This window comes from Theropithecus gelada, chromosome 3 (genome assembly GCF_003255815.1).
Source record: "Theropithecus gelada isolate Dixy chromosome 3, Tgel_1.0, whole genome shotgun sequence".
Taxonomy (NCBI): Eukaryota; Metazoa; Chordata; class Mammalia; order Primates; family Cercopithecidae; genus Theropithecus; species Theropithecus gelada.
Window position 1 is genome coordinate 8018476 of NC_037670.1, and position 27817 is coordinate 8046292.

At 52.8% G+C, this 27817-nt stretch overlaps 1 protein-coding gene across 1 annotated transcript in view; it reads left to right on the forward strand.

Annotated features, from left to right (window-relative positions):
* Positions 1–27817, forward strand: part of CASTOR2 (cytosolic arginine sensor for mTORC1 subunit 2) — a 68223-nt gene that overhangs the window by 28039 nt on the left and 12367 nt on the right. The window contains exons 2-4 of the mRNA XM_025378703.1: positions 17563–17633; positions 26529–26722; positions 26925–27057. Coding sequence (XP_025234488.1) covers positions 17563–17633; positions 26529–26722; positions 26925–27057 — 398 coding nt within the window. The remainder of the gene's footprint in view (positions 1–17562; positions 17634–26528; positions 26723–26924; positions 27058–27817) is intronic.

The following is a 27817-nucleotide window of genomic DNA, read 5'->3' on the forward strand; positions in this document are numbered from 1 at the left end:
GTCATTGGGAAAGGAGCATGCAACACTTTCTGCAATGATGGGAATGTCCAATATACGTATTGGGGTGCTGGTTAAGTGGGGGATATACACTTGCCAAAAGGCATCTAATTGTCCACCTGAAAATTGTACATTTTATTATAGCAAGTTATGCCACAATTGTAAAAAGCGACTTTGGGGTTAAAAAAAATACATATCTATAAGAAATCATGGCCCAGGCTCAGATTTTATCTGATTAAAAACACGTTTTGACTGGGTGCAGTGGCTTCTACCTGTAATCCCAGCAATTTGGAAGGCCAAGGCAGGAAGATCTCTTGAGCCAGGAGTTCAAGACCAGTTTGTGCAACATAGCAAGATCCTGTTTCTATAAAAAATAAAAAATTAGGCTGGGTGTGGTGGCTCACGCCCATAATCCTAGCACTTTGGGAGGCCAAGGCGGTGGATCGCTTGAGGTCAGGAGTTTGAGACCAGCCTGGCCAACATGGTGAAATCCCATCTCTACTGAAAGTAAAAACATTAGCCAGGCTTGGTGGCAGGTGCCTGTAATCCCAGCTACTCGGGAGGCTGAGGCAGGAGAATCGCTTGAATGTGGGAGGCAGGGGTTACGGTGGGCTGAGATCTTGCCACTGTACTCCAACCTGGGTGACAGAGTGAAACCCAGTCCCAGAAATAAAAAATAATAAAATAAAATAAGAAATTAGTTGGGTGCGGTGGCACGCGCCTGTAGTCCCAGCTACTCAGGCAGGAGGATCACGGAACCCCAGGAGTTAGAGGCTACACTGAGTTATGATTGGTGCCATTGCACTCCAGCCTGGGTGACAGAGCAAGACCCTGTCTAAAAAAAAAGAAAAAGGCCGGGCGCGGTGGCTCAAGCCTGTAATCCCACCACTTTGGGAGGCCGAGACGGGCGGATCATGAGGTCAGGAGATCGAGACCATCCTGGCTAATACGGTGAAACCCCGTCTCTACTAAAAAATACAAAAAACTAGCCGGGCGAAGTGGCGGGTGCCTGTAGTCCCAGCTACTTGGGAGGCTGAGGCAGGAGAATGGCGTGAACCCGAGAGGAGGAGCTTGCAGTGAGCTGAGATCCGGCCACTGCACTCCAGCCTGGGTGACAGAGCAAGACTCCGTCTCAAAAAAAAAAAAAAGAAAAAAAAGAAAAAATCCCCACGCACCTAACCACCAACCACACAATAGTTGGGCGAGCTGGAAGGTGTGAGCGTCTGTAGGTCCTCAGCCCATGAAGGTGCCCTGCCTGCCTGGTGATGGGAGACTCAGTGGCCTTTATCACATTCTCCGTAATTGGATATGTGGGAAGCATGGGACCATGACCCACCCTCAGGGATTGCCCACACCAGTCATCTCACTGTACAACTGGAGAAACTGAAGCCAGGACAAGGAGTGGGCCGAGGTTCCATAGTGAGCAGGGGATGCTCTGTCTGCCTGGTGCACCACCCTCCCGTCCAGCTCCCAGTGCCCCCACCCACATCACCACAGGCCAGGAGCACCCCCTGGCACCCAAGGGAGGTGCAGAGTCAATCAGCAAATACTGCGAGGCTCGCCCAGAACTGGGAGCTGGGGTAGCAGTGACGAAGCCGCCTTGGTCTCTGCCCACTCAGCAGCTGAGACCAGGGTGGAGTTGGTAAACTTCAGCCGTGACCTAATGGCCAAACACCTCCCTACGTAGGCACTGATGGTTGGAGGGGAGATGTGGGCATTGTTGAGGAGGGGACGTAGTGGAGCGTGGTTCGTGAAGGTGTCCGCCCTGAGACCTGAAGGCTGGGGAGTGGAGTGAGGGTCCCACGGGGAGGATATGGCACACTAAGGAACGAGGAGGGGCCCAGCAGTGGCCACATGGGGGCTGGACAGAAACAGCCCAAATCACAGAGCTGGGAGCCATGCCGGTGTTCTCATGGAGGCAGTGGGAGCCACGGGGGGTGCTTGACCCAAGGAGCGAGGTCATCACATTTGTGCTTTGAGAAGTGCCTTTGCCTGTACTGTACAGCGTGGACAGACAGGGTCTCAGGAGACCCAGGAAGAGGCTTGGGAGATGACAGCAGGGATGAAAAAGGCTGGATTGGAGGTCCCCAAGGGGTCGATCGAAGAGGGTTTGGTGAAGGGCAGTCTGGGGGCATGGTGAATCGAGTGGCACATAGCAGGTGGACCCCAGGAAGAGTCTGGGTGGGTGTCAAGGGGATGGGCCACTGCTGGAGGTGGAAGATCTTCCCAGTTCTGGTCCTGGCTTGTGCAGGGTGTGACCTCTGGGTATAAGGTGTGACCTCTGGCAGATCCCATCCCGTCTCTGATCCCGAGTTTTTGTCTAAAGATGATCTATTCCGTGCTAAAATTCTTGCCTCTTAAAATGCTAATCGAGGGACTCTGGGTCCCTGCATGGTGGCTCAATCCTATAATCCTAACTCTTCCAGAGGTGAAGGTGGGAGGATGGCTTGAGGCCAGGAATTCAAGACCAGCCTGAGCAACATAGTGAGACCCTGTCTCTACATAAAAAGATTTTTTTAAATTGGCCTGGTATGGTGGCGCATGCTTGTAGTCCCAGCTGCTTGGGAGGCTGAGGCAGAAGGATTCCTTGAGCCCAGGAGTGCAAGGCTGCAGTGAGCTATGATCGCACCACTGCACTCCAGCCTGGGCGACGGAGTGGGACACTGTTTCTTAAAAACCAAAAGGGGGCCGGGCGCGGTGGCCCACGCCTGTAATCCCAGCACTTTGGGAGGCCGAGGTGGGTGGATCATGAGGTCAAGAGATTCAGACCATCCTGGCCAACATGATGAAACCCCATCTCTACTAAAAAATACAAAAATTAGCCGGGCGTGGTGGCACGAACCTGTAGTCCCAGCTACTCGGGAGGCTGAGGCAGGAGAATCACTTGAGCCCGGGGAGGCGGAGCTTGCAGTGAGCCGAGATCGCACCACTGCACTCCAGCCTGGCGACAGAGCCAGACTCCGTCTCAAAAACAGAAAAAGGGAAAAAAACGGAAGCCACATAGAGATTCTAGAAATCGTCTACTCCAAGATGGAATTAATTGCTCCAGAAAGAAGTGAGTTCCCCATCCCTAGGTGTATGTAAATGTAGGCTGGGCCACTGTCTGTTCAGGATTGCATTGCTGGAGGAGGCAACACAGAATAGCTTTCCAAACTTGATTCCGGGCTTCCTCGTGCCCCACCCCTACATCTGGGTGGCTCCCTGAAGGTCCTCCTTTGTGTGTTTTTTTTTGAGACGGAGTCTCACTGTGTCACCCAGGCTAGAGTGCAGTGGTGTGATCGCTGCTCACTGCAACATCCATCTCCTCGGTTCAAGCGATTCTCCTGCCTCAGCCTCTGGAGTGGCTGAGATTACAGGCATGTGCCACCACGCCCAGCTAATTTTTGTATTTTTAGTAGAGACAGGGTTTCACCATGTTGCCCAGGCTGGTCTCAAACTCCTGGTCTCAAGTGATCCACCCGCCTCAGCCTCCCAAAGTGCTGGGACTGCAGGTGTGAGCCACCGTGCCTGGCACCCCCCTTTCTTATTTGATGGCGAACTGTGCCACAGATTAAACAAAAAATGCTTGTAATTCTCTTCTCTCTGCTACTTTAGCTGGTTAAATCTGACGTCTCAGACAAGGTTTTGCCAGGCAAGTTTACCTGGAAGTGTCTCTCCCCTCCTGCACCCTCCCTCCCCGTCTGCCTTGGGGTTTCAGGTCTGTTGCTGGAACAGGGCTCTGGCTGGGCCAGGGCTCCTCGCCCAGGATGCCTGGGGAGAGGCCCCGTGTGAGGGCCTCACTCTGCGGGCTTAGGAATCCCAGAGTAAACAGATCAAGTTACCCGTGTCAGCCGGGCGTCCACAACAGGCAGCCGCAGTGATTGAAGATGGGAATGTTCTTCTCAGAGATGACTCAGCTACTCAGCTTCTCGGCCCAGATCAGGGGCCGCCCTGGGCCTCAGCTCTGCCCTGGTGCTTGGCTGCAGGCCAAGCCCGGGGTTGGGTGGTGGGGGGAACAATGGATTTTGAGAGTCAGCGACTGGTGTGCAATTCTCTTTCACCCTGTCAGGGTGAGGGTACATGTCAACAACTCTGGTAGGGTTGAGGGGACCCGCTGTGACCTGGGTCATCTGTAGGGTGGTGGCTCAGTCTCTCTAAGCCTCAGTTTCCTCATCTGTCAAATGGCCAGCAACAACTATGTCAGAGAGTTGATGGGAAAAATGAATCAACCGCCCAGGTGTGGTGGTTCATGCCTGTAATCCCAGCACTTTGGGAGGCCGAGGAGGGTAGATCACTTGAGATAAGGAGTTGGAGACCCCATTCCTACTAAAAAATACAAAAATTAGCTGGGCATGGTGGCAGGTGCCTATAATCCCAGATACTCGGGAGGCTGAGGCAGGAGAATTGCTTGAACCCGGTAGGCAGAGGTTGCAGTGAGCCGAGATTGCGCCACTGCACTCCAGCCTGGGCAACAAAGCAAGACTCCGTCTCAAAAAAAAAAAAAAAAAGAATCAACCAAGGTTGTTGAAGCCAGGGTGCAGGCAGAGAAGTGCAAGTCTGCAGGGAGAGCCTGGGCCACAGTGGTTGGAAGCCCAGGAGTGAGAATCTGGGGAGAGCGTGTAATAGGAGATGAGAGAGGACCCCTGAGAGCTGCCTACACTGGGGAGGAGAAGAGCAGCCACCACAGGAAGCAAAAGAGGATTGTCAGTGTCCAAGACGTCAGAGGAGACTGTGCGGGAGATTGCAGATTCCAGGGAGGCCTTGACCAGCCATGTGGGTCCAGGCAACAGGTCAAGGGCAGGAAGGCGCGAGGGAAGACGTCATCGGGCTGGGCTCAGGGAGGTCACTGATGAACGGAGCGGGATGCCCTGGAGGGCCTGAGGAGCTGGCCCAGTGGCAGGGGTTCGGGGTAAGGGGATGAAGGAAGACTTTTTTTAGGAAGGAAGAAACTTGATCCTGTTTGTTGTTAAGACTAAGAAGCCAAGTATGAAACAGACAGTTCAGGGAGGTGCTTGGGAGAGTCACAAAAAGGGGAAGGAGTTTGCCAGGGTGCTGATTCCTGAGGCCAAAGGGAAGGGATAAGATGATGGATGGACAGGTCGGGCACAGTGGCTCACACATGTAACCCCAGCACTTTGAGAGGCTGAGGCAGGAGGATCACTCGAGGCCAGGAGTTCGAGACCAGCCTGAGCAACAGAGTGAGACCCTGTCTCTACAAAAAAAAATGAAAAAAAAAAAAAAAAAAAAAAAAGCCAGGCATGGTGGTGTGTCCCTATAGTTGCAGCAACTTGGGAGGCTGAGTTGGGAGGATCACTTGAGCCCAGGAGTCTGAGGCGGCAGTGAGCTGTGATTGCACCACTGCACTCCAGCCTGGGCAATAGAGCAAGACCTTATCTCAAAAAAAAAAAAAAAATGGGCGAATGATCAGAGACTTTCTGAGAGGGTGCCCTCCCCAGTTGGTCTGTGTCTTAGGAAATCTGGGGTGCATGTTGGGGTTGCTGAGTGTGGCAGAGGGGCAGGAGTGGAAGAGGTCTGGGGGAAGGGAGGGTTAAGCTGACCCAGCAAGGGGTGGATGGGCCCCGGTGGCAGGGAGGGGGATTTCTGAGCTGGAGGTCTTTGCTGAGGCTGGGTTTGGGCAGGGGCCATCTAAGGATGGGGCCAGCTGAGGCGGCTCCCAGGAACACCCAGCCCCACAGGCCAGCAGTACACGGTAGGGTTGGAGTGGTGGTGGCCGCAGGAGATGAGTGTGACCGGGAACCAGGGCCACTCCCAGTGTTACCAGGTGACAGGACAACAACTCCAGCCCAATGCCCCAGCATGTCCCCTAAGTCCTTTAATAGCAAAGCCTCCGGAGAATGTTGCGTCCCAATTCATAGTGTCAGGGCAGGACTGCAGGTTGCTTTAGGGTCACATATTTCCATTGTGGTCTTCAGCATGTTGACACAAACTGTCCGCATGCTTGGAAAGGTCAGAGGTTGTGTGTCTCGGTGTGTGTTCTCAGCTGTGGTGTAAGGAACACAGAAGGTTGAATGAGCTTCCGGTTATGTCGGGAGAAGACCAGGGAAGTGTGCCATTATCCAAAAACAGAAATGGTGCTGTTTATGAAAGCAACCACAGCATGCCTGGTGCTTTTATTTTTTATTTATTTTTTTTTGGAGACAGAGTCTCGCTCTGTCACCCAGGCTGGAGTGTAGTGGTGCGATCTTGGCGCACTGCAACCTCCGCCTCCCAGATTCAAGCAATTCTTTCCTGCCTCTGCCTCCTGAGTAGCTGGGATTACAGGTGCCCACCACCACACCCGGCTAATTTTTTTTTTGTATTTTTAGTAGAGACAGGGTTTCACTGGCCAGGCTGGTCTCAAACTCCTGACCTCAGGTGATTCACTCTCCCTCGGCCTCCCAAAGTGCTGGGATTACAGGCATGAGCCACTGTGCCCAGCTGCCTGGTGCTTTTTTTATTTTTATTTTTTATTTTTATTTTTTATTTTTTGGGACAAGGTCTTACGCTGTCACCTAGGCTGGAGTGCAGTGGTGCAGTCACAGCTCATCACTGCAGCCTTGACCTCCTGGGCTCAAGCAATCCTCCTTCCTCAGCCTTCTGAGTAGCTGGGACTACAGGTGCATGCTACCAGGCCCTGTTAATTTTTTCTTTTTTAGATTACTTTTTGTAGAGACAGGGTCTCACTATGTTTTTTTTTTGTTTTTTGTTTTTTTTGTTTTTTTTTTTTGAGACGGAGTCTCGCTCTGTCACCCAGGCTGGACTGCAGTGGCCGGATCTCAGCTCACTGCAAGCTCCGCCTCCCGGGTTCACGCCATTCTCCGGCCTCAGCCTCCCGAGTAGCTGGGACTACAGGCGCCCGCCACCTCGCCCGGCTAGTTTTTTATATTTCTTAATAGAGACGGGGTTTCACCGTGTTAGCCAGGATGGTCTCGATCTCCTGACCTCGTGATCCGCCCGTCTCGGCCTCCCAAAGTGCTGGGATTACAGGCTTGAGCCACCGCGCCCGGCCAAGGGTCTCACTATGTTGCCCAGGCTGGTCACCTGGTGCTTTTATCTACAAAGTGACACCGATTCCCCACCCTGGTTCCTGAAGGCAGACAGTATATAGCCCTCTTGGAAGTTTGGGGAACAGGCTCAGTAGCTGTGTAAATATGCCCAAGACCACAGGATCAGATCGCCAACTCCAAAGCATTGCTTTTTTTGTTTTTGTGTTGTTTTTTTTTTTTTTTGAGACAGAGTCTCGCTGGGCCAGAGTGCAGCGGCATGATCTCGGCTCACTGCAGCCTCGAACTCCCAGGTTCAAGCGATTCTTGTGCCCCCAGTAGCTAGGATTACAGGCATGTGCCACTACGCCCGGCTAATTTTTGTATTTTTAGTAGAGATGGGATTTCACCATGTTGGCCAGGCTGGCCTCGAACTCCTGACCTCAAGCGATCCACCTGCCTTGGCCTCCCAAAGTGCTGGGATTACAGGCATGAACCACTGTGCCTGGCCAAGTGTTTTTTTGTTTTTTGTTTTTTTTTAAAATCATAGGTACTTTTAACTGTGTAAAAAGTGTACCCTGCCTTACACAATGTTTGGGGACTTGTTTTTCCACCCTCAGTGCTGTGATATTGCTGACACTTGTTTATCTGTTTGCTTAACACTGTGGATGGTTCATGTTGCCTGCTGGGTAATATTCTGCCATTCTTCATGTCCTCTCCTGCCGATGGGCATCTGGGCTGTGGCCAGGTTTTTGTTACCGAGAACAGGCTGTCACGGATCCTCTCGTCCGTGTCTCCCGTTACACATCTGTAAAGGGTGGATGTCTCAGACTGGAAATGCTGAGTCATGGTGCATATGCTGCAAGTCCCACCTGCCTTCAGGAAGCCCCCAACCCGTAGAGGCAGCTCAGCCCCGGCTCGGCAGACCCCAGGCAGCTAACTGCTTTAACCCAACTAAGCTTCGGTTTTCCCGTCTGTGAAATGGGAATCATTCCACAGCACATTCATTCAAGTCACACTGATTACAGACCTCGTACCAAGCCCTGTGCTGGGCATGGGGTCCTGGAGGAGGGAGATGCAGCCTTGTCTCTTGCTCATCAAAACAGAAATGGGGCCAGGCACGGTGGCTCACGCCTGTAATCCCAGCACTTTGGGAGGCTGAGGTGGGAGGATCACCTGAGGTCAGGAGTTGGAGACCAGCCTGGCCAACATGGCGAAACCCTGTCTCTACTAAAAATACAAAAATTAGCCGGACGTGGTGGCACACGCCTGTAATCCCAGCTACTCGGGAGGCTGAGGCAGGAGAATCGCTTGAACCTGGGAGGCAGAAGTTGCAGTGAGCCGAGATCGCACCACTGCACTCCAGCCTGGGCTACAGAGTGACTCCATCTCGGGAAAAAAGCAAACAAAAAAAAGGCAGACAGACCTGGAAGTGATTAATCTCAGTACTATGATGGATATTGCCATGGCTGGGGAGGTGATAGGCTGGTGGGGGTGAAAGGAAGTCAGGCTGGGGGCTGTGAGAATTGGGGAGACCCGAAATCAGTGATCATTTTGCACCAAGAGCCGACAAGCAGAAGGTATACTCTCCTGGGAGGAAGCCTGGGTCCCCGGGGCTTTCCCCAGATATTTGTGATTTCTTCTGCCCTATCTGTCCCCTTTGGTAGTCCTGCCGCTCCATAATCACCCTGGAATTTGCCAAGCGCCATCACCCACGCTGTCTGATTGGATTCTCCTGGTCACCTGTGACACAAGCACATTTTCTTTTCTTTTTTTTTTTTTTGAGACAGTCTTGCTCTGTCGCCCAGGCTGGAGTGCAGTGGCGCGATCTCCGCTCACTGCAAGCTCCGCTTCCTGGGTTCACACCATTCTCCTGCCTCAGCCTCCCGAGCAGCTTGGACTACAGACGCCCACCACCAAGCCCAGCTAATTTTTTGTATTTCTTTTTTTAGTAGAGACGGGGTTTCACCATGTTAGCCAGGATGGCCTCGATCTCCTGACCTCGTGATCCGCCCGCCTCGGCCTTCCCCAGTGCTGGGATTACAAGCGTGAGCCACCACACCCCACCTTATTTTCTGTCTTAAAGCAAAATAACTCCTGTTCAGGATCACCCTTCTAATTGCAGATCCAATTAAGGGCTTTTTTCTAAGTAAAACTTGAAAGGGCAGCTTCTAGTTGCTACGAAGACAGGAGAAATGAAACGTAAATAACACGAGAGACCCATTGAAAACCCGGGAGAAACAGATTAAAAAACTGCAGCTGGTTAGAACAAAGCCTGGCACTCACCCTCCCCCTGATTTTCCTCTGGGAAGAAAAACCCCAGGAACAACGGTGGCCCCGAAACACTTCTATCACTCACTGCTTTTTTTTTTTTTTTTGTGAGATGGAATCTCGCTCTGTCGCCAGGCTGGAGTGCAGTGGTGTGATCTTGGCTCACTTCAACCTCTGCCTCCCATGCTCAAGTGATTCTCCTGCCTCAACCTCCCAAGTAGCTGGGACCATAGGCGCACACCACCACACCCAGCTAATTTTTATATATTTAGTAGAGGCGGGGTTTCACCATGTTGGCCAGGATGGTCTCGATCTCTTGACCTCGTGATCCGCCCGCCTTTTCCTCCCAAAGTGCTGGGTTTGCAGGTGTAAGCCACCACTCCCGGCTGCTCACTGCATGTTTTAAAATGCCCCTGTCAGCTGGGCGCACTGGTTCGCACTTGTAGTCCCAGTACTTTGGGAGGCCGAGGCTTGGGAGGATCACTTGAGGCCAGGAATTTGAGACCAGCCTGGACAATAGAGCAAGACCCTGTCTCCACAAAACTTTAAAAATTAGCCAGCCATGGTGATGTACATCTGTAGTCCCAGCTACTCAGGAGGCTGAGGTGGGAGGATCGCTTGAGCCCAGGAGTTGGAGGCTACAGTGAACTATGATCATGCCATTGCACTCCAGCCTGGGTGACAGAGCAAGACCCTGTCTCTAAAGGAATGAATGAATGAATGAATGAATGCTACTATTAGCCATATCAGAAAAACATCAGCAGGGAGACAGCCAGAAGTTGGCTGGCAGGGGCAAGGGTGGGCGGTCTCCGGAAGCAGGTGAGGCCCTCATCCCTTCATTCCCTCACTCGGACAGGCTGCAGGAGATGTGGCCAGACCTCCCTCATTCCAGACAGAACAGGCCACACTTTGCAAGAAACACCCCTGTCCTTCCACGCTTGGGCTGTAATCCCAAGTGGGCTGAGAAAGGACCTGCTTTAAGTAAGTCCTGAGAAGGTTTTGTAAACAGGTGCCCGTAACATCCAAGATGCCTGTCTTGAGGCCTGTTTGCAGAGCCTCTCTGGTTTGGGTGGGTGGGTGACTTGAGCAGTGAAGGCCCTGGGCTTGTTTCAAAACGCCGCTGACCAGGCTTTTTTTGGTTTGTTTGTTTGTTTTTGAGACAGAGTCTTGCTCTGTCACCCAGTCTGGAGTGCAGCGGCACGATCTCGGCTCACTGCAACCTCCACCTCTGGGGTTCAAGCAGTTCTCCTGCCTCAGCCTCCCGAGTAGCTGGGACTACAGGTGCGCACCACCATGCCTGGCTAATTTTTGGTATTTTTAGTAGAGGTAGAGATGGGGTTTCACCATGTTGGCCAGGCTGGTCCTGAACTCCTGATCTCAGGTGAGCCGCCTGCCTTGGCCTCCTAAAATGCCGGGATTACAGGCATGAGCCACCGCACCCGGCAGGCCAGGCTGTTAATTCCAAAGGTCCTGGCTTGTTCCCAGACAAGCTAGTAGGTGACCTTGGCAGAGTCTGGCTGACACAGGGCATGGTGACCCTGCAGGAATCAAGCTTGCGTCTTTTTTTTTTTTTTTTTTGAGACGGAATCTCGCTCTGTCGCCCAGGCTGGAGTGCAGTGGCCGGATCTCAGCTCACTGCAAGCTCCACCTCCCGGGTTTACGCCATTCTTCCGCCTCAGCCTCCCGAGTAGCTGGGACTACAGGCGCCCGCCACCACGCCCAGCTAGTTTTTTGTATTTTTTTAGTAGAGACGGGGTTTCACCGTGTGAGCCAGGATGGTCTTGATCTCCTGACCTCGTGATCCGCCCATCTCGGCCTCCCAAAGTGCTGGGATTACAGGCTTGAGCCACCGCGCCCGGCCGCGTCTTTTATTTTTTAAGACAGGATCTCACTGTGTCACCCAGGCTGGAGTGCAGTGGTGCTGTCATGGCTCGCTGCAACCTCTGCCTCCCAGGCCCAAGTGATCCTCCCACCTTCACCTCCTGAGTAGCTGAGACTACAGGGGCTCACCACCATGCTCAGGTAATTTTTAAATTTTTTTGTAGAGATGGGGTCTTGCCATGTTGCCCACGCTGGTCTCAAACTCCTGGACTCGAGTGATCCCCCTGGCCTGGCCTCCTGCTTGGAGTTTCTTAACAGCACTTAGCACCACACTGGGTACTTTCTGGCATTTGCTCCTCTTTCCAGCTCTTTGTAGACAGAGTACAGAGAGGCCACAAACCCCAGGGGCCCGGAATCTGGGATGTGGACCCGGCCATGACTCATTAGAAAAGGCAGAGAGAGAATTAGAACTGGAGACCTTAGCCTGTCCCAGAGGAGGATTAAGTCAAGGTGATACCACATGAGGGCGGGCAGGGTTTGTTCTCATTGACGCGTCTCTGAATTTGAAGGCAAGTGTGTGGCCACAGTCCGTCCCTTTGCTCAGCAATCCTTGAGTGTTGATTCCATGCCCAGCCAGTGTCAGATATGAGGTGTGTGTATGGAGGACCGTCTGTCCTTGCTTCTGAGAGCTGTGGTCTACTGAGGGAAGTAGACCCTTAAAGTATAATTTGTAATAGATCGTGGGAAGCACTTGGCACCGTCATGTGCAGTTGCACGGGTTGTGCACTGCACAACTCTAAGGGCATACTTCACATAGACTGTGAGATGAACTGTCTCCTAGGGCTGTGATGCACCAACAGCCCAGCTGTCCATAGTGGCAGGAAAGTCATCTCATAGACATAGCATGGGACTGTAGGCTATCAAAGGAGGACAACCTCTATGATGGGAGATGAGGGAAAGGAAGTGGCTGGTGTTGATCAGGCAAGGTTTTTTTATGTTGTTTTTTGTATTTTTAGTAGAGACAGGGCTTCACCATGTTGGCCAGACTGGTCTCGAACTCCCAGCCTCAAGTGATCCATCCACCTCCGCCTCCCAAAGTTCTGGCATTACAGGTATGAGCCACCATGCCTGGCCAGGAGAGGTTTTACCCCAGAGGAGATGTTTGAACTGGATCTTAAAGGATGAGCATGAAGTCTTCAGCCAACAAAGTTGGGAGGCCATGCTGGGTAGTTGAAAGAACATTCAGGCCGGGCGCAATGGGTCATGCCTGTAATCCCAGCACTTTGGGAGGTTGAGGCAGGTGGATTTTCTGAGGTCAGGAGTTTGAGAACAGCCTGGCCAACAGGATGAAACCTTCTCTACTAAAAATTCCAAAAAATTGGCCGGGCATGGTGGCGGGCACCTGTAATCCCAGCTACTTGGGAGGCTGAGGCAGGAGAATTGCTTGAACCCCAGAGGCGGAGGTTGCCGTGAGCCAAGATTGCACCACTGCGCTCCAGCCTGGGCAACAAGAGCAAGGGGCGTTGAGGCCAGGAATGGAAGAGGGAGATAAGACAGGAGGGTAGTTCAGCCTTGAGTTTGCTTTGTGGGGAGTGGTGGAGAGGCAAAAACAGATCTCAGAGTGACCTTCAAGTAAAGAAGACATGAGGCTGTGTGGAGTGGCTCACGCCCATAATCCCAGCACTTTGGGAGGTGGAGGTGGGAGGATCGCTTGAGGCCAGGAGTTCAAGACTCACCTGGGCAACATAGCAAGATCCCATCTCTATAAAAATTTTAGAAATTAGCCAGGTTTGGTGGCATGCACCTGTAATCCCGGGTACTTGGGAGGCTAAGGATGGTCTGTAAGGGGGTGCTGTGCTTGGACTGGGGAATGGCCAACTGCCTGGCAGTATGGGGACGACTTGGAGAAGCACGGACAGGAGGGGTAAGCTTGGTAAGACAAGAAACGCAGCAGATGTAATCCAAAGGCAAAGGGGCACCTGTAGCTTGAATTAAGAAGTGGTGTGGGCCAGGTGCAGTGACTCACGCCTGTAATCCCAGCACTTTGGGAGGCCGAGCCAGATGGATTACAAGGTCAGGAGATTGAGACCATCCTGGCTAACACAGTGAAACCCCATCTCTACTAAAAATACAAAGAATTAGCTGGGCACGGTGGTGGATGCCTGTAGTTCCAGCTACTCGGGAGGCTGAGGCAGGAGAATGGCGTGAACCCAGGGGGCGGAGCTTGCAGTGAGCCGAGATCGCACCACTGCACTCCAGCCTGGGTCACAGAGTGAGACTCCGTCTCAAAAAGAAAACAAAAAACCAAAAACGACATGGAGGTCAAGGAGAGGGAGGAGTCTGGGGGCTGACTCCTGAGGGTAGTGACCAGAGCGACGGCAGCAGGTGCCTCCAGCTTATCTGCCCTCTCCGAAGCCTGCCCGTGCCAAGGTGCACATTCTGAGATGTCCCATAGCTGGCAGAGCCGCAGAATCGCTCAGCCCCTGGGGACAGGTCACTTCAACAACATATTTATACTCCATTTACACAGAGGCCGCTGTTGCCTTCTGCTGGTGTGTATGCCCTCCGGAATAATTTGTGTGGTCTATTTCTGGAGCGTCCCTCACAGCCGAGGGCACCCAGAGCAAGGGCCGCGTCCGTTTGCCTCCCCGGGGCTCTCGGGCAGCTGGGCAGCCCCGCCCCACCCAGGGAGTACCAGCTCATGGCAATCTGGTGACTTGGGGCGGGGGAGTTCAGGGCTCTTTCTGAGTGCATGGGGTTCCCTAGGAAGGGTCCAGGTCTGACCAGTGATTGCCACTTACTGTGGTGATAATTTGCTGTTGTCCTCGAAGCAATTATAGATTTCATGTATCCAGGCAATACTTGCAAATTGGATATGGGACAGGCAGGGACAGAGACGTAATTTGAAAACCAAAGAGCCGGAGGGAAATTGATGGGCGTGGGCTGTTGTTCCAGCAGAACGCCTTACACCCCTCCCAGGGCGGGAGAGGCCACCTCATGGATGACCCTAGGACAGGCAATTTTTTTTTTTTTTTTTTTTTTTGGGAGATGGAGTGGCTCTGTTGCCCAGGCTGGAGTGCGGTGGCACGATCCAAGCTCACTGCAACCTCCCAGGTTCAAGCAATTCTCCTGCCTCAGCCTCCCAAGCGGCTGGGATTACAGACGCCCACGACCACGCCAGGCTAACTTTTATATTTTTAGTAGAGATGGGGTTTCGCCATATTGGCCAGGCTGTTCTCAAACTCCGGACCTCAAGTGATCTGCCCACCTCAGCATCCCAAAGTGTTGGGATTACAGACCTGAGCCACCCGGCAGGCCAAGGATTTTCTTTACATTCAAGTTTATCAAAGGATGACTGACATACAGCAAAATTCACCCCTTTTTAGCAGACAGTTCTTCGGGTTTTGACAAATTCATATGATCTTGTGAGGTTTTTTTTTTGTTTTTTTGAGATGGAGTCTAAATCTAATCACCCAGGCTGGAGTGCGGTGGTGTGATCTTGGCTCATTGCAGCCTCCACCTCCCGGGTTCAAGCGAGTCCCCTGCCTCAACCTCCCAAGTAACTGGGATTACAGGCGCCCACAGACATGCCCGGCTAATTTTTGAATTTTTTGTAGTGACAGGGTTTCACCATGTTGGCCAGGCTGGTCTCGAACTCCTGACCTCAGGTGATCCACCCACCTCTGCCTCCCAAAGTGCTGGGATTACAGGCGTGAGCCACCGCACCTGGCCTAAATTTATATGATCTTGTAACCACCGCCATAATCAAGAGGCCCATCCCCCCCAAAATTTCCCGGTGCCCCTCTCTAGTCAGCACCTACCCGTCCCCTGGCAATCGCTAATCATTTGTCCCTATAGTCTGGCCTCTTCCAGAATGTCATATAAATAGAATCATACAGTATGGAATCTTTTGAGCTTGGCTGCTTTAACTTAGCAAAATGCACTTGAGATCCGCCTGTGTTAATGCATGAATCGGTAGTTTATTCCTTTTAATTGCCGACCCGTATTTCCTCATGTGGATGTGCCGTAGTTTATCCTCTCTCCAGTTGAAGGAAGGACATTTGGGTCGTTTCCAATTTAGGGTAAATACAAACAAAGGCAATATGTATTTGCATCTAGGTCTTTGTGTGGGCACCTGTTTTCACTTCTCTTGGATGAATACCCAGGAGCAGGATAGCTGAGGCTGTGGATGGTCAGTGTGTGCTGAACTTTATAAGAAACTGCCGGCTGGATGCAGTGGCTCACGCCTGTAATCCCAGCACTTTGGAAAGCCAAGGTGGGAGGATCGCTTGAGGACAAGAGTTCAAGACCAGCCTAGAGAACGTAGCAAAGATCTCATCTCTACAAACAACTTTTAAAACTAGCTGGACAGTCTGGGCACAGTAGCTCACGCCTATAATCCCAGCACTTTGGGAGGCCGAGGCGGGTGGATCACCTGAGGTCAGGAGTTCGAGACCAGCCTGGCCAACATGGAGAAACCTTGTCTCTACTAAAAATACAAAAATTAGCCAGATGTGGTGGTGAGCGCCTGTAAGCCCAGCTACTGGGGAGGCTGAGGCAGGAGAATCACTTGAACCTCAGAGGCAGAGGTTGCAGTGAGCCGAGATCGTGCCACTGCACTCTAGCCTGGGTGACAGGGCGAGACTGTCTCAAAAAAAAAAAAAAAAAATTAGCCGGACGTGGTATTGTGTGCCTGTAGTTCCAGCTACTCAGGAGACGGAGGCAGGGGGAATGCTTGAGCCCAGGTGTTCAAGGCTTCCATGAGCTGTGATTGCATCACTGCACTCCAGACTGGGTGACAGAGCAAGCCCCTGTCTCTAAAAAGAAGAAAGAAACTGCCAAATGAATGTTTGAAGCGCCGGGCCATTTTGTACTCCCACCAGCAGTATAAGAGAGTTCCAGTGGCTCCATATCCTTGTGAAAATTTTCAGGAGTAAATTTTAAAACGGAGCTGGAGAGGTTCCTATAGATGAGGGGGCTGCAGGGAAGCTGGCAGGAGAGGAGGCCAGGGAGGAGGGTGACCCATGGATACACCAGCCACCCCCATCCCCTGCAATACTGTCCACTCGGAGATCCTGTTTCCATTTGCATCTTTGAGAGAGTGATCCTTGCCCTTTGCCTGGTGATCCCCACCCAGGCTGTGTCCCCACCCAAATCTCACCCTGAATTGTAATAATTGCCATGTGTCAAGGGTGGAGCCAGGTGGAGATAATTGAATCATGGGGGTGGTTTTCCTCATACTGTTCTCATGGTAATAAATAAGTCTCATGAGATCTGATGGTTTTATAAAGGGCAGTTCCCCTGCACATGCCCTCTTGCCTGTTGCCATGTAAGACGTGCCTTGGCTCCTCCTTGGCTTTCCATCATGACTGTGAGGCCTCCCCAGCCATGTGGAACTGTGAGTCCGTTCAACCTCTGTCCTTTATAAATTACCCGGTTTCGGGTATGTGTTTATTAGCAGCATGAGAACAGACGAATACACCTGGGTTACTCATGGACCTCTTTCTGTCCCGGCTCCCCTCAACGGGTGGGGGTTCAGAGCCCATGCCTGGCTTTGTGCTGGAGAGCTAGAACACCAGATAAGTGACCAGGGGTCAGTTTCCTGCCAGCCTCTGCCTGTGCACGCTTGGACTTGCCATCTCTGCCTGCAGTACTCTCTAGGGTGCAGTGGGGGTGGTTCTGGCTAAATGGGGAATGGGGACACGGGCGTTGAGGGGGTGATGACCCCCCTCAATTACCCAAGGACCAAAAGCCTCGAAACCCAGCCCAAGGGCCACCTGGACACAGACCTGGGCACCAAAAGCATGCCCAGGACCGAGGCCAGCAGGATCAGGGTTCCGTCCCCTGTTTTTGGGGAATTGATGGTCTCGTTTTGGGGGTAGATGAGCAACATACCTCCCAGGCTGAGCGGTGATATCAGAGGTGATGTGAGGTGGGGCGGAGATCCACGTCCCAGAAATGTCACGGATGGCCGCACTCCTCCCTCTTCAGGCATGGAAAGTAAACCAAGGGCTGGGCTGTCAGTCAGCTGGTGGGAATTAAGCATTTTTGTGACTGGGAGCTCCAGAGTTGCTGAACTGGAGGCCATGACAGTGAGAGGGGAGATGGGGACAGACACCTAGAGGTTACAATGGCAGGGCCATGGAAAAGACGGCTGCTCTGCCTGACCCACACTGGAGCCACCCTTCGGCCACTTCTTCCCTCTGAGAAAATGTGGGATCTCAGGCCCTCAGGCCTGGACAGAATCACAGGGGCTGACTGGCTCAGAGGTCCCCAAAGATTGGGGGGTGGCAGAGTGGGGACAGTCGGCATCTCTGTGCCTGTCCAGAGTCAGCACTGAGTAGGGGGACATGAAGGGAGAGACAGACGACTTACCCGAAGTCACCCAGCAGCCTGGGGCTGGAGCGCTGGGTAAACTGAGTCATCATCCCTGGGGCACAGGTGGGCAGCTGCCCCAGGGGACCTGCCTGGACTAATGAGATCTTCTGTGTCTGTCTGTCCGTCCATCCAGGTGCAAGTTCTTCAGTCTGACAGAGACGCCAGAGGATTACACTATCATTGTCGATGAGGAGGGATTCCTAGGTAAGTGCTTCTCTCCCCAGGGACTCGGCTGGACCACACCCTGAAGTCAGGGCTGGCTGACTTTGAACTCTGTTAAACACCTCCTTATTTCTGCTCCCACCTACCTCCTTATTTCTTCCCTCATCTACCGGTCAGCTAGAAAAGCAGCAGAGTATATTTCCTTCTCTCCCTGGGTTCTGGAGGGTCCCTTCCCCTCCTCCTCTTGAGATTGCCTAAGAAAGACTTCTGAGCTAAAAGAGTTAGTTGGTATGGTGCTACCCAGCTGAGAATTAGATTAACCAAGAAGGAAAAGGAACATGTTTCACTGAAGCCTGCAAAGTACTTTAAAATATCCTCAGTCGGGCGCAGTGACTTACGCCTTTAATCCCAACTCTTTGGGAGGCTAAGGTGGGAGGATCACTTGAGCTGAGGAGTTCGAGACCAGCCTGGGCATAGTGAGACCCCCATCTCGACTAAAAAATTACTTTAAATTAACTGGACATGATGGCATGTTCCGGTGGTCCCAGCTACTTGAGAGACTGAGACAGAAGGATTGTTGGAGGCTGCAATGAGCTGTTATTAAATCACTGCTTTCCAGTCTGGAAGACAGAGTGAGACTCCATCTCTTAAAAACAAAAAAAGAGAGAGAGAGAGAAGTGTCTAGATGGCAAGGGCACAGTTTAAGAGGACTCCCCAGAGAAGGCAACACTTGCAGTGAACACAGCTACGAGTAAAGAGCCAGGTGTGGTGGTACACGCTTCTGCTGCCAGCTACTTGGGAGACTGAGGCAGGAGGATTGCTTAAACCCAGGAGTATGAGACTGTAGTGTGTTATGATCACACCTGTGAATAACCACTGCACTCCAGCCTGGGCAATGTAATGAGAACCTGGTGTTTGTTTGTTTTGTTTCGTTTTTGAGATGGAGTCTCACTCTGTCATCCATACTGGAGTGCAATGGCACGATCTCGGCTCACTGCAACCACCACCTCCCAGGTTCAAGCCATTCTCCTGCCTCAGTCTCCCAAGTAGCTGGGATTACAGGCGCCTGCCACCACACCCGGCTAATTTTTGTATGTTTTTAGTAGAGATAGGGATTCACCCTGTTGGCCAAGCTGGTCTCGAACTCTTGACCTCAGGTGATCCACTCCCCCTTGGCCTCCCAAACTGCTGGGATTGCAGGCATAAGCCACTGCATCTGGCCTGAGAACCTGTTTCTAAAAAAATAAAAAATAAAAAATAAGTGCCCCCCCCCACCAGGTAGAAAACATTAATAAAACAGGCAGAGAGAACCCCACGTGTGTACAGCCACAGCTTCCAGTACTGGAGACGCACTTGGCATCCCCAGGGAACCAGAGTGTGAGAAGAGAGAGAGGAGGACAGGGCTTACCTGGAGGAGGGGGGATCAGGAAAGATTCCTCCATGGGGCTGTACACATGGGCTTCTCTGCCGGGAAAGCACCCCTCCCTTTGTGGTTTCTACCTGGCATGCAGGCCGTTAAATTTTTTTTTTTCAGAAACAGGTTCTTGCTATGTTGCCCAGACTGGAGTACAGTGGCTCATCACAGGTGTGATCATAGTGCATGGCAGCCTCAAACTCCTGGGCTCAAGCAATCCTCCCACCTCAGCCTCCCGAGTAGCTGAGAGCAGAGGCGTGTATCGCCGTGCTTGGCTCTAGACTTTTTCCTGAACTCCCCTCCTCTACTTTATTTGGGTTAGAAGAAGCATGGGGAGACTTCTGCAGCATGGCTGTTTCTGGGGGCTCAAAAGAGGAAGTTCCTGGTGAGCTCACATGGTCATGGAGGACTTCCTGGAGGAGGTGATATTTTTGCTGGCCTTGTGGGGAAGGAAGAAAACATGTCAGAGGAGAGCTGAATGAGAAAGTACAGGAGCAGAAGCAAGGGCCAGGTTCAGTCTCTAAAAAAGGAGAAGACGAGGTAGGCAGGGAAAGTTTGGATCTTATTCTTTAGGCACTGGGGAGCCATTGAAGGTTGTTGGGCTGGGTTAGGGCTAAATTGGGGTAGAGTCTGCTGAGGTGTGTGTGCAGGAGAGGGAACAGGGAGTGAAGTAGGAAATTCCCGGGAGTGAGTAAGCTCTGTTCAAATAGAGGTCCTTGGGCCCAGGCTGAGACCCTCGGCTGGCCCAGGGAAGGAATTGCCCTCTATCCCTCAACCCTGCCATTCCCCAGAGGCATCCATAATGGCCTTGTGACTTTTAAAACTGCCTTGCCCTGCCCCTCCCTGAGCCTTTCCCAGCCGCAGGCACAGGCGCAGGCTCAGCACTGAGGAACACGGAGCACTGGGAAAGCAGGTTTCAATTAGCCCAGCAAGGCCTGAGGCTTACCCTGTGACTTCAGGGTAAGGGCTTCCCTTCCAGGGTGCTTTTCTGGTCAGTAAACCAGGCTGCTTGGAAATCCATTATTGCCCAAGAAAAAAAAAAAATTGAGTGCATTTGTTTTTTCTTTCTTTTCTTTTTTTTTTTTTTTTTCTTTTTCTTTTTTTTGAGACAGAGTCTCACTCTGTCACCCAAGATGGAGCGCAGTGGCGATCTCGACTCACTGCAACCTCCACCTCCCAGGTTCAAGCGATTCTCCTGCCTCAGCCTCCTGAGTAGCTGAGATTATAGGCACCCGCCACAACGCCAGGCTAATTTTTCTTGTATTTTTAGTAGAAGATGGGGTTTGGTTTCACCATGTTGGCCAGGCTGGTCTCAAACTCTTGAACTCAAGTGATCCACCTGCCTTGACTTCCCAAAGTGCTGCCAAAATATTAGCATTTTGGCCAGGCATAGTGGTTCACATCTATAATCCTAGCACTTTGTGAGGCCGAGGCGGGCAGATCACCTGAGGTCAGGAGTTCAAGACAAGCCTGGTCAACATGGTGAAACCCTGTCTCTACTAAAAACACAAAAATTAGCCGGGCATGGTGATGCATGCCTGTAGCTCCAGCTACTCAGGAGGCTGAGCAGGAGAATCACTTGAACCCACGAGGCCAAGGCTGCAATGAGCCAAGATCATGCCGCTGCACTCCAGCTTGGGTAAGGGAGCAAGACTCCATCTCAAAAAAAGAAAAAAAAGGAGTTCGAGGCCGGGCACGGTAGCTCATGCCTATAATCCCAGCACTTTGGGAGGCCGAGGCGGGCGGATCACAAGGTTAGGAGATCGGGACCATCCTGGCTAACACGGTGAAATCAAGTCTCTACTAAAAATACAAAAAAAACTAGCCAGGTGTGGTGACGGGCACCAATAGTCCGTCCCTGCTACTTGGCAGGCTGAGGCAGGAGAATGGCGTGAACCCGGGAGGCAGAACTTGCAGTGAGCCGAGATCACACCACTGCACTCCAGCCTGGGCGACAGAGCAAGACTCTTATCTCAAAAAAAAAAAAAAAAAAAGGAGTTCGAGACCAGCCTGACCAACATGGAGGAACCCCGTCTCTAAAAATACAAAATTAGCTGGGTGTGGTGGCGCATGCCTGTAATTCCAGCTACTCAGGAAGCTGAGACAGGAGAATCGCTTGAACCCAGGAGGTGGAGGTTGCAGTGAGCCGAGATCGTGCCATTGCACTCCAGCCTGGGTGACAGAGCGAGACTCTGTCTCCAAAAACAAAAAGAAGAGTAAGGACCCATTTTACAAGCGAGAAAGCAGACATTAACTTGCCCAGAGTTAGTGACAACCAAGCCAGGACGGAAGTAGGAAATGCTCTCAGGGCGTCTCTAGCCTAAATAAGGAGAAAGGGCTGCCGGAAAGTAATGTGAGAAGGCAGGGTATACCACCGTGTGTGGCCCAGGACTCGCAGGGGGCTGCGGCAGGATTTGGGCTGGGCCTAGGCACTGCAGTGTGAGGCTAGGAGGACAAGCTCTACCCCTCATCTCCTTGGAGGCTCTGTTTCAGAAGGAGAGTTTAGTGTTTGTTCGCTTGCTTTTCTCAAGACAGTCTTGCTGTGTCCCCCAGGTTGGCAAGGCTGATCTTGAACTCCTGACCTCAGGTGATCCTCTCGCTTTGACCTCCCAAAGTGCTGGGATTACAGGTGTGAACTACTGCACCTGGCCCACTGGGTAGTTTTTGGGGTTTTTTTTCTTGTTTTTTTTGTTTTGTTTTGAGATGGAGTCTCACTCTGTTGTCCAGGCTGGAGTGTAGTGGTGTGATCGCAGCTCACTGCAACCTCCGCCTCCTGGGTTCAAGCAATTCTCCTGCCTCAGCCTCCTGAGTAGCGGGGACTACAGGCATGCAACACTATGCCCAACTAATTTTTGTATTTTTAGTAGAGACAGGGTTTCACTGTGTTGGCCAGGCTGGTCTCAAACTCGCGACCTCAAGTGATCCACCCACCTCAACCTTCCAAAGTTCCAAAGTGCTGGGATTACAGGCATGAGCATGAACCACTGTGCACAGCCCACTGGCTAGTTTTTGTGTTTTTTTGGTAGAGGAGTCTCACTGTGTTGCCTACGCTGGTCTGGACTTCCTGGCCTCAAGCAGTCCTCCCACCTTGGCCTCCCAGAGTGCTGGGATTACAGGCGTGAACCACCTTGCACGGCCCACTGGCTAGTTTTTGTGTTTTTTTGTAGAGGAGTCTCACTGTGTTGCCTACGCTGGTCTGGACCTCCTGGCCTCAAGCAGTCCTCCCACCTTGCCCTCTCAGAGTGTTGGGATTACAGGCGTGACCCCAGGAAGAAGGATGCTGGCTCTAGCATGGGGAATGAAGGCCGGTGCCCTGTCACCCTGTTCTGCAAACCTCCAGCGCTGCAAACATTGCTTTCCCACCAAAGGGCCACTTCTGCCACTCTTAACATGAGCCAGGGTGCGTGTTCACTGGCAGCTTTGACAGTTAGAAGCTAGCAGCTAGCCATGGTTCAGTGGACCCTGGGTCTTTCCTGGGAGGGCAGAGGATGGCTTGTAAATGACACTAACCGGCAGAGTTCCTTGTTCAGTGTGAACGTTGTTAAGGGATTCTTGGTCTGAGCACAGTGGCTCATGCCTGAAATCCCAGCCCTTTGGGAGGCTGAGGCAGGTAGATCACTTGAGCCCAGGAGTTCAAGATCAGCCTGGGCAACATGGCAAAGCCCCGTCTCTACAAACGATACAAAAATTAATCTGGTGTGGTGGCGCATGGCTGTGGCCCCAGCTACTCAGTGGACTGCGGTGGGAGGATCACTTGAGCCTGGGAGGTTGAGGCTGCCGTGAGCCATGATTGTGCCACTGCACTCCAGCCTGAGTGACAGAGCAAGACCCTGTCTCAAAAAAAGAAGATCTTGGCTCAGATGGATGCAGTATGTCTGTGTGGCAGGCAGAGGGGTTGTACATGTGTATATTCTGATTTTTTACGTGTGTGTGTGTGCGCACGCCTGAGTCTCGCTCTGTCACCCCGGCTGGAGTGCAGTGACACAATCTCTGCTCACTGCAACCTCTGCCTCCTGGTTCAAGCGATTCTCATGCCTCAGCCTCCTACGTAGCTGAGATTACGGGCGTCCACTACCACGCCCAGCTAATATTTATATTTTTAGGATAGACAAGGTTTCACCTATGTTGGCCAGGCTGGTCTTGAACTCCTGACCTCAGCTGATTCCGCCTGCCTTGACCTCCCAAATTACTGGGATTACAGGCCTGAGTCACCGTACCCGGCCTCTTAAGTATTTAATGAGCACCATTTGCAGCGCTAGGTGTCCTGACAGATTCAGAAAAATGTTAGAAGCCTCTGGGTAGTGGGTAGAAGCTTCGACTTGGAGTTAGAGGGACCCAGTGCTCATCTGGGCTCCACATCACCAGCCCTCACCCTTCACAGTCCCCTTGCCTGTGAACTGGGGACAGCGGTACATGATTGTGGTCCATGCCACACGTGGCAAGGCATGGTCAGCAGGCAGTGACCAATCAAAAGGTGGAGAGGTGGTCAGGCAAGGTGGCTCATACCTATAATCCCTGGAATTTGGGAGGCCAAGGCAGAAGGATCGCTTGAGGCCAGAAATTTGAGACCAGCCTGGGCAACATCTCAAGACTCCCATCTCCACAAAAAAATTAAAAATCAGCCAGGTGTGGCGGCGCGCACCTGAAGTCCCAGCTACTCGGGAGGCTGAGGTGGGAGGATCGCTCGAGTCTGGGAGTTTGAGCTGCAGTGAGCTGTGATTGCACCACTGCACTCCAGCCTGGGCAACAGAGCAAGACCCTGACGCTAACAAAAAACAAAAAAGGAAAGAAAAAGAAGTAGAGGGAGGAAGCTCGAAAAAGAACTCCTGGCCTCGCCTCATGCTAAGATGGGAAGAGCTAGGTTCAGATCGAAACTCTGCAGCCTTCCCTGCGTGTGAATCCAGGCGAGTTGCTCCACAACCTGGAGCCTCTGTGTGTTTGTCTGTGACACGGGGGTCACCGCGCCTCCCTCTCAGTTCTGCAACTCCGCAGATGCTCAGTAAGCGCCTGGGAATTGTCAAGTTCATTCTGTGCATCCAATAGCAGTGCACATCAGAACTCCCGCGTCTTCCTCCGAGCTCTAGCCCGGAATCTGCCGTGTCAGTAAGCCAAGGTGCAAAGTAGCATCCCCGGCGGGGGTCACCTCTATGTGAGGGTCAAGCCAGTAAAGGAGCTTGCATCTTGGTCAGAATGGATGCGAAGCCTCAGGGCCGGTGGTTCTTACCGTACCCTGAATCCAGCCCTGGCCGTGAGCACAAACCAGGGCTCACTGCACACCTGCATTTGGAAGGTCAGCCCCGTTGTTTAAAATAACAGCTGGGGCTGGGCGCAGTGGCTCACACCTGTGATCCCAGCACTTTGGGAGGCCAAGGCGGGCAGATCACTTGAGGTCAGGAGTTCAAGACCAGCCTGCCCAATATGGTGAAACTCCATCTCTACTGAAAATACAAAAAAAAAAAAAAGAACCAGACATGGTGGTATGCACCTGTAGTCCCAGCTACTCAGGGGGCTGAGACACAGGAATCGCTTGAACCCAGGAGGCAGAGCTTGCAGTGAGCCAAGATCGTGCCACTGCACTCCAGCCTGGGCGACAGAGCAAGACACTGTCTCAAAAAAAAAAAAAACAGGCAGCAGTTCTGGGTTCCGCCCAGGGCTGAGGCCGTGAGCAGGGCGGGTAGACCAATCCATCAGACAGGCTGCCTGCTTCTGGCCAGCTGCTGATTGACCTACAATCCTCCAGCCAGCAGCAGCTGCTCTTCCCCCACACCCACGTTTCCAGCTGGTCTCAGGCCTGGGCTTCTCCCCAAGACCACTCTGGGAATCGTCCAAACCTGCTGAGAGACTCCTAGGGGCAGAATCCTGGTTATGTAAGCACCCCCTCAGGGTGCACATATGTACCCCAGCACTTCATCGCCTCGGAGGCTGTATCAGCAGCCGCTTCCGCTGGGAAGGACAGAGCCAGGATTGGCCCCTTGGAGCCCGAAACCTGTGCCTTTGATAAGAGATAGGCCTCCCACTGCTCAAGACTGGGGCTGCTTTTTCCCATTTCTGTGCAGCCGTCTGCCTCTCTAGCCACCCACTGGCTGACCACTGGTCCTTCTCAGCCAGCGGGATCAATGGGCTCCCTGGGCTGCGGTCACCATGGTGACCGGAGCTGGGCAGGTAGGAACAGCCATGGGCCTCACTCAATTTCCCGCCTCTCAGGCCATCTTGCCTGCCAGCAGAGCCCAGCTCGCCTTTCCCCAGGAATCTTCATCATCACAGCTACCTTAGCTTGCGCAACTCTGAGCCCCTCTCTTCCTTTTTATCTATTTATTTTTTGAGACAGGATCTGGCTCTGTCACCTAGGCTGGAGTGCAGTGGTGCAGTCATAGCTCACTGCAGCCTTGACATCCTAGACTCAAGCAGTCCTCCCACCTCAGCCTCCCAAGTAGCTGGAACCACAGGCATGTGCCACCATGCCTGGCTCATTTATTTTCTATTTATTTTTTTATGGGCTACGTTGCCCAGGCTGGCCTCAAGCAATCCTCCCACCTTGACCTCCCAAAGCAGTGGGATTACAAGCGTGAGCACTGCCTCCAGCCTCAGCCCCTCTCTTTTTAGCCCCCTGTTTTCTTAGGGTCTTGGTACTTTTCATTTGATGCCCAAGACAGGGCCTAGGTTTTTGAGTCAGACCTGCACTGGAATCCTGGCTCTGTTATTTCCTAAGTGAACTTAGGCAAATCCCTGAGCCTTCCAGGGTTTCTGGACTGTTGAGTGTACAGTGAGCAAAATAACCCTGCTTTGGCCAGGCATGGTGACTCACACCTGTCATCCCAGCACTTTGGGAGGCCGAGGCGGGCGGATCACTTGAGACCAGGCGTTCGAGACCAGCCGGGCCAACATGGCGAAACCCCCTCTCTACTAAAAATACAAAAATTAGCTGGGCATGGTAGTGGGCGCCTGTAATCCCAGCTATTCGGAAGGCTGAGGCAGGATAATTGCTTGAACCAGGAGGTGGAGGTTGCAGTGAGCTGAGATAATGCCACAGCACTCCAGCCTGGGTGACAGAGCAAGACTCTGTCTCAGAAAACAGTCCCATCCGGCCGGGCGCGGTGGCTCACACCTATAATCCCAGCACTCTGGGAGGCCGAGGTGGGCGAGTCACGAGATTGAGACCATCCTGGCCAATATGGTGAAACCCCGTCTCTACTAAAAATGCAAAAATTAGCCGGGCGTGGTGGCACGTGCCTATAATCCCAGCTACTGGGGAGGCTGAGGCATGAGACTCGCTTGAACCAGGAAGTCGGAGGTTGCAGTGAGCTGAGATCGTGCCACTTCAGGCACTCCAGCCTGGCGACAGAACAAGACTCTGTCTCAAAAAAAAAAAAAAAAAAAATCCCATCCTGTTGGAAAGTGAGGCAAGGCACAAGGTGGAGCTGGCGCCAGAGCCTCACTCCTCACCTCTCTGGCCTGCCTTGCCCTGCCCTTGGGACAGCTGGAACCCCAGCAGTCACAGGGCTGCCTTCTGTGTCTCCCTCCAGAGCTGCCCTCCTCAGAGCACCTGAGTGTGGCGGATGCCACCTGGCTGGCCCTGAACGTGGTGTCCGGCGGTGGCAGCTTCTCCAGCTCCCAGCCCATTGGCGTGACCAAGATCGCCAAGTCAGTCATCGCCCCACTGGCCGACCAGAACATCTCCGTGTTCATGCTGTCCACGTATCAGACAGACTTCATCCTGGTGAGCCGACCGTCACAGGCACACCTTACACACACACACCAGCCTCTCACACACACACTCGTTCCCATCTCCCACCCCTTACAGCCTCGCCCTTCCATGCTACTTCAGGGTGGGAGCAGAGTCTCAGGGTGAAAGGCCGGTGCCCCGGGCCCACATCCCCCAGGGCCACCAGGCACACACAGCCTCAACTTCTTGCCCCTAGGTGCGTGAGCGGGACCTGCCCTTTGTCACCCACACGTTGTCATCAGAGTTCACCATCCTGCGGGTCGTCAACGGCGAGACCGTGGCAGCCGAGAACCTCGGCATCACCAACGGCTTCGTGAAGCCCAAGTTGGGTGAGCTGGGGGCGGGGGTTTGTGCAGGAGAAACCTCACGAAGTTACCAGACCCAGCCGCAGACCAGCCTTGCTCTCAGCACGGGCTCCTGCCCACTGAGCATGAATGGAGTGCCAGGCAGAACGGGATGCAAAGGGCCTGACGCGGTGGCTCATGCCTGTAATCCCAGCACTTTGGGAAGCCGAGGCAGGCAGATCACCTGAGGTCGGGAGTTCGAGACCAGCCTGACCAACATGGAGAGACCCTGTCTCTACTAAAAATACAAAATTAGCCGGGTATGGTGGTACATGCCTGTAATCCCAGCTACTGAAGAGGCCGAGGCAGGAGAATCGCTTGAACCCAGGAGGCCGGAGGTTGCGGTGAGCCGAGATCGTGCCATTGCACTCCAGTCTGGGCAACAAGAGCAAGACTCCATCTCAAAAAAAAAAAAAAGAATGTGATGCAAAGGTCCTAGGCAGGCCCTGGTGCCGTGTCTAGCAAGGGTGGTGGACGTGCACGCAGACAGCAATGGCCAGAGGCCACTCCTGCGGTGGGTTTCCCTGGGCAGGGACTGTGGTGCTGAAGCCTGGAACACAGGTAGGAACGGAGCCAGGTGGTGCCGGTTGGGAAGAGCATCCCAGACAGCCAGCATAGCATGTGCAAAGGCCCGTGGGCCTGAGGGCGAGATGGAGAATCAGGACAGTGGTAATTGGTGGTAGAGGCTAGAGAAGCAGCAGTGACTAAGTCTCTCGGGGCCTGAGGCTGAGCCCTCCCCAGCCCT